This window comes from Typha latifolia, chromosome 4, assembly GCF_019914945.1.
Source record: "Typha latifolia isolate L0001 chromosome 4, TyphaL0001v2, whole genome shotgun sequence".
NCBI classification, from domain to species: domain Eukaryota; kingdom Viridiplantae; phylum Streptophyta; class Magnoliopsida; order Poales; family Typhaceae; genus Typha; species Typha latifolia.
This window is the reverse complement of record NC_133089.1, coordinates 9,082,899-9,088,622: the sequence shown is the minus strand read 5'-3', so window position 1 is coordinate 9,088,622 and position 5,724 is coordinate 9,082,899. Positions and strand designations below refer to the sequence as shown.

At 38.0% G+C, this 5,724-nt stretch overlaps 1 protein-coding gene across 4 annotated transcripts; it reads right to left on the bottom strand.

Annotated features, from left to right (window-relative positions):
• Nucleotides 1-345: 345 nt before the first annotated feature.
• LOC140786836 (uncharacterized) lies at nt 346-5,205 on the bottom strand. 4 transcript variants are annotated; one of them, XM_073135521.1, is made up of 7 exons: nt 4,991-5,205; nt 4,758-4,888; nt 4,067-4,263; nt 1,814-1,894; nt 1,435-1,668; nt 963-1,040; nt 346-825 (listed from the first exon to the last, which is right to left on the bottom strand). In XM_073135521.1, exons 2-7 carry the CDS (start codon nt 4,870-4,872, stop codon nt 502-504), a joined length of 1,029 nt encoding a protein of 342 aa, XP_072991622.1. In that variant the 5' UTR covers nt 4,873-4,888; nt 4,991-5,205; the 3' UTR covers nt 346-501. The 4 variants fall into 4 exon arrangements, with proteins under 4 accessions (XP_072991622.1, XP_072991623.1, XP_072991621.1 ...); XM_073135522.1 differs by having other exon boundaries at nt 4,758-4,910; nt 4,991-5,140; XM_073135520.1 differs by having other exon boundaries at nt 4,758-4,872; nt 4,991-5,140.
• Between the last annotated feature and the right edge of the window lie 519 nt (nt 5,206-5,724).

Sequence of the window (5,724 nt, the reverse complement as noted above, 5' to 3'; positions counted from 1 at the left end):
CATTCACCAACAAAGCCAAATTATCACTTTACTATTCACAAGCCATCACTTCAATCAACTATCATTTTAATCCTCTCCTCCCTGAGTCTCCTCTCTCTCTTCTCTCATCCGTCCACTATAATAAGTATTTTTTATCTTCTAATATAATATAACTTCTAAATCCACTACATTTACATTATAATAATAACACCACTAAATTAGTTTCAACCAAACAGCAATTTTCCTAAAGCAAAAGGTTAAAAAAGAGTAACTAGTTATAGAGCTATACTCAATCCAAATGATCCCTGAAGCAATGAACACATGATACAACAATGGCCTGATCTTGCTCGCAAACAATACAATGCCTAATGAAAACCATAATTATATAGCAGATGGAATCGGTTAAGGTCCAAAAGAGAACTAGAACTGCCAATACAGCTCCTTGAACAAATATATGGAGAGCTCATAGCTGACATACATACAAGTTAAGGAAAGCTCATAGCTGCACCTAACTATATGTGATCACGTTAGACGAGTACTCCTCCTAGTTATCGGCCTTGTCGGTTGAGGGGATCCAACAGAGTCAGTGGCTTTGGCAACATCCACTGCTTCAAGTTTGAAGCTTCTATGCTTCTTCCTAGGTATTGCAGCAGAGTTCCTAGGTATTGCGGCAGAGGGTTCTTGACTTTGAGTCGCTTCTACTGCTTCACTTTTGGCACTTCTAAGCCTCTTTCTCATAGTATCAGCAGAAGTCAATTGGCTTTCTTCAGGTTGGGTTGTATCCTCTTCCTCTTCACATTCTGATCGGGGCCATTCAGTACTGCAGCCAGGGCAAGCTCTTGAACCCTGTATAAATAAATGGTAATAAAACTCGCAATAATGAATGGTATACGTTAGTCAAATTTTATATAGGGTTAACAATTATCCTGTCGGCGAAGAATAAAAATTAATGAAAAGAAGCATAAGAGAAAGGTAACTGACACCTTCCGCTGAGAAAATTTCTTCTTTAAACAGTAAGCATGAATTCTGACATTGCAACCTTCATTAGGACACAACAAGGCCTGTTTGGCATACAAAAAGGAAAATAAAATATACAGGAGAAACTAGTAGGAAAATGAACTTAAATAATAATTTGACTCCTTTTCCTGAACTTCAGAAAGAGTTAAACATCATAAACATTTAGGTACCAGCTGTTAGTTTGAAAAGAGCCAGACCTTAAGAGGGAAAAAAACAGAACATCTCAAGGAAAAACAAAAAAAATAAGTTGAAAGGTAGAAAATACTAGATTGATTGACCAAGCTAGTAACGAGATGCTTTTAGATCTATATTTGTCCCTTATGAAATATGAGGAGTGTGTTCTATCTTATTTAAATTTTGTTTATAGAGTGCAACAATACTCAATACTCAATTCTCCTTTTGCAACAATACTCAATTGAAGAAAGAGTAAACAAGTACCTTCACACCAGCTTCATTGCAGACATCACATGATGGAATATCATTAGTTCGGAACCAGCTTCGAAGATCAAAAAATGATCTTATGCCAAGACCAATTTTACCGCTGGACGTGTGTGACAGCAATCTGTCCCGTATGAGATCATTGAGAGTCTTCTCCTTTTGAGTCATTGAGAAGTTCCTAAATGCAGGAGGAATATGAGATTGACTATCTTGTGAACCCTGCCCAGACAAAACCTGAAACCGAAGTCTAGTTATTCAGGCCCAAGACATTTAATAATAATGGATCTGACAAAAGTAATTCTAGTGCATAGTAGATATAGGCATTGTGAAGTAAAACTCTTTAGCAAGTTATAGTAAAGGAGGGTTCTATTTCTGGAACCTGATTCTCAAGATGGATGTTAAGGGCCTCAATATTGGTTACGCAGCCCTCATTTGCAGCATCCTGAACTATTGCTTCTATCTGCAACAGATAGGACCAGAGATGAGAAGTACAGGTAACAAGTGCTGCAGGACAGTGCTTTAAGTGCTCTATGTAAGACCAAGATTGAAATACACTAATTATTTATGAGTAGTATCATACTCAGAAACACTTTACAGACTGCTAATAGATAGCATTACCTGTCAACATATCTACCTTGGTAGTTTCTCACTCCACCTTACGTCCACCTCCATCCACATAAAAGATGAAAATGTTTATAATGGTTGCAGAACATTCAAGGAATGTTTGTGGGCTAGGCTTTTTCCACTATTTAGTACGATGAGCAATGAAGATTAAATACATGCAAGAATGCAATATGAAAGTATGACATGTCAGACCCAACATGTAAGGTGATACATGCATCAACTTAACATTTCACCGAATATTGATAGAGATTCAAGAAGTCAGCATTCAACTAAACATGGACCTCAAGAGTCTCAGAGAAAGACATAATTAAGGTTTTTAGATAATATATAAGTGACAAAGGAAGGCCATGAACAACTAGAATTAGGGTAACTAACATTAATCATAAATCAAAAAGATGTGCACAACATAGAGGAAAATATGCATAGGATATTGCACTCTATACTAACGGAAAATCAATATTTTAAATAGCAGTCAAGGCGGCCGCCATGGCAGGGCGACACGCCGGCCACCTCGCAAACAGCCCAGGCGGCCTCGGCTTGGTGGCCAGACCGCCTAGGCCTTCTTGGTGAGCCGCCAAATCGCGTGGCGGTCCGCCAAGGCGCGTAGCGGGCCGGGCGGCCCACTAAATCATTTTGCAGGAGAGCCCAATGGTTTTGGGTTTAAATTGATATCGGGTCAGATCTTGAGGCAACCCCGTTGACCATTTAAAAACCTAACCCATCATTCTCCCCTCTCTCGATCTCCCCGAAGCCTTCTCTCTCTCAATCTCTCCGAGCCCTAAAAATCCCACCATTCTCTCCTCACTCTCAATCTCCCTCTCTCGATCTCGCCGAGCCTCCGAGCGAGCATTAGCAAGTGACCAGCCGAGCGCAACCATTCCCTTCGTCGAGTGGCGAGCACGGCCTTCACCTTCACAGCTTCGAGCGGCAACCGGCAAGGCGACAACTAAGGTTTGTAACTTTGTTGATCCTTCCCCTACCGGCTTTGCTTCCCTTTAGATGATTCTTCTTCTTCTTCCCTTTCCCCTTCTCTTTCTCCCTTTCATCACCAGCTTTGCTTTCTATTTTCTTCACTGCTACAGTAAATCAGTAATTACGCATTTAAGTGTTAATTACTGATTTACTGTAGCTGCAAAAGGGTTTGATTAATTAACATTTAACAGTTTAACACTTAATTACTGCAATACTGCTTAATTGCTTTAGTTTTTAATTTTTTTTCATTTTCACTAATTAACTGCTTAACTACTTCACTGTAATTATTAAAGAGATTAGGCTTAATGGCCACGAGAGGAGGAGGAGGAGGCAGCAGCGCTGCGATGGTGGCTTGTTGATGGAGTAGGAGGTTGGATTTATGGGGAAAATTTTTATTAGTTTTTAAGGTTAGGGTTAAATAGAGATAGAATCATAGAAGCCATTGGATCAAAATCTAATTGTTATAAATATATTTATATATTATATATATTAATATATATATATATAATATTAATAAATATTATATTTAAGTATAAAAATTGGATAAGTTCGATCTATGGTCATTGAGGACCTCCTACTTCTAAAAGGATCTACTAAATTCATCGAGTTGTTCCAAAGAATCAAAATTGGATAAGTCAGCTTTCCATGAAATACTCATTTGGACGAGGACTTCCAAACATGTCGTAAGCTAACCCCGTACTGACGAACAACCAACCTGCAATGAATAGGGAAGGTATAGTAATGCTATGAATAACCCAGTATTGAATATTGGTAATAATATCAGCAAAAGAATGTTCTCCTGTGCTTCTAGACATGCTGAGCTCCACAAATTTTTGTACATTAAAAAAAGGAATCGATTCTGCGAGCAAGCCGGCTAAAGCTCGGCTCGAAATTCAAATCGAGCCTTAAAATAAGGCTCAGGCTCGGCTCAGCTGAAGCCAAATCAAGCTGAGCTCGAGCTCGAGCCCGAGATTTATTTTTACACCCCTGGTGGAAAAGTCCAACTTGTAAGGAAATAAGAAAAATGATGGCATACCACTCCCTTGTAGAATGCAATCTGTGGAACTGAATACTTTGTCCCAAGCTTCGATTGCTCATCCGCTACATTATTAACCACTCCATAATAAACCTCACCATCATACTGGTCTCTGCAAGCTCGCAACTCAAATTGCAGGTAAGCGAGCTCCTTGTTAATCTTGAGAAGGACATCATTGAGCAGACTCCGATAGGTGACTGCAATAGATCATCTAAACACTTAGTGATTCAGATAAATCAAATCAAACATGATCAGATAACTGTACTGTAACTTCATACCCTAAATTCCTAATTTAAGTGATATAGAAAATTCAAATTAAACATGCTCAGAAAACTGTACTGTAACTTCATACCCAAATTTAAGGGCCCAATTGGAAAGATCAATTTTCTAATAATAGAACCAAAAAAAAAAATCAGAACTTGCCCCAAAATTGCAGCAGCAAATTAAGCACCTTACAAAAAAAGATTCTAATTATACAACAAAAAAGATCATAAATTGAAACTAACCTAAAACATTTGAAGCTTAATTTACAACATTCACAATGCGAATTAGCTAAGTAAATTCATATATCTAACAAAAACCACAACTTGGCACAGTTGTATTACTAGTAGCAAGTCAGATCTACCAAACCAACCAAAATTCCGCCTAAAATATCAAACTTTTATAATCAAAATCCAACCAAAAACAATACCTGGATTTTTCCCACTGACTCCGGTGAATACCGCATAGAACTCCTCCTCCTTCAAAGGTCCACGGGACAATAGAGCTTGTATGAGAGCGTGGTGCCTCCAGGACAAGGGAGCCATCTGATCCAATGACCAACTAAAACCAGCATGAATTTTACCTATAGAGGCAAAATATGTATATACCAAAAGGAAAAGAGAAAGGAAACAAGAAAATAAATGCTAAATATTTAGACATTACCAGTCTACTGGTGTTGCAGCTAATTCAGAGTTCGGATAGAGAGGAGCGCGAGCTCGTCGGAGGAGAACGGCGAGGGTTTTGGTGGAAAATTTTTCGCCCTCCGTTAACAAGAGAGAGGAGCTGGGACTCCAATTTTCTATATTTGCATTTAACCTTTCAACGGTTAGTAAAATAGGTTAACAGGTGGAGACTTCAGACCCGACCCGCTAAATCTTAAAAATCAAATTAGAAACATATATCGGTCCGGTGTCGAAGACATATTATAGCCATATTAATAAATTATTTTTTTTTAAATTCACATATTCTTCAGCCGTATAAATATATATATAGGAAAACAGGTCGGATTAGCGTGCGATCATGTTTCATAAGATTGTATTAATTACAAATTCGATTCTGGCATATAGATTGATTTTATGAATATTTTTATGGTTTTAATTTATATTCAGAACCTTCGAAGGGCAATAAAGAAGTTGAGCAAGAGGCTTTGCAGCATTAGGAGAAGATATGTTTCGATCAAGGGCTATTCCTTCGGTTCGAGGAGGAGATATCAGCAGCATTAGGGTTTGTGTACTAGACATAAAAAAGGAACTTGCTGCATGTGAGCAATTTAACGTATTCACACCAAGCAATATAGTTTGTTCTACTTGTAAAAAAATTCATATTTCTTTGTTACAACAATTTTACAGCATAGTTTGATCACATGATTTTGTTTACTTGCTTATCTATGGGCCTCT

Coding starts and splice junctions, on each gene's coding strand:
- LOC140786836 (XM_073135521.1), bottom strand. CDS start 4,872: ATGGCTCCCTTGTCCTGGAGGCACCACGCTCTCATACAAGCTCTATTG. Junction 4,264..4,757: donor AGTCAGTGGGAAAAATCCAG/GTATTGTTTTTG, acceptor GATCTATTGCAG/TCACCTATCGGAGTCTGCTC. Junction 826..962: donor AGAAATTTTCTCAGCGGAAG/GTGTCAGTTACC, acceptor TTATTTATACAG/GGTTCAAGAGCTTGCCCTGG.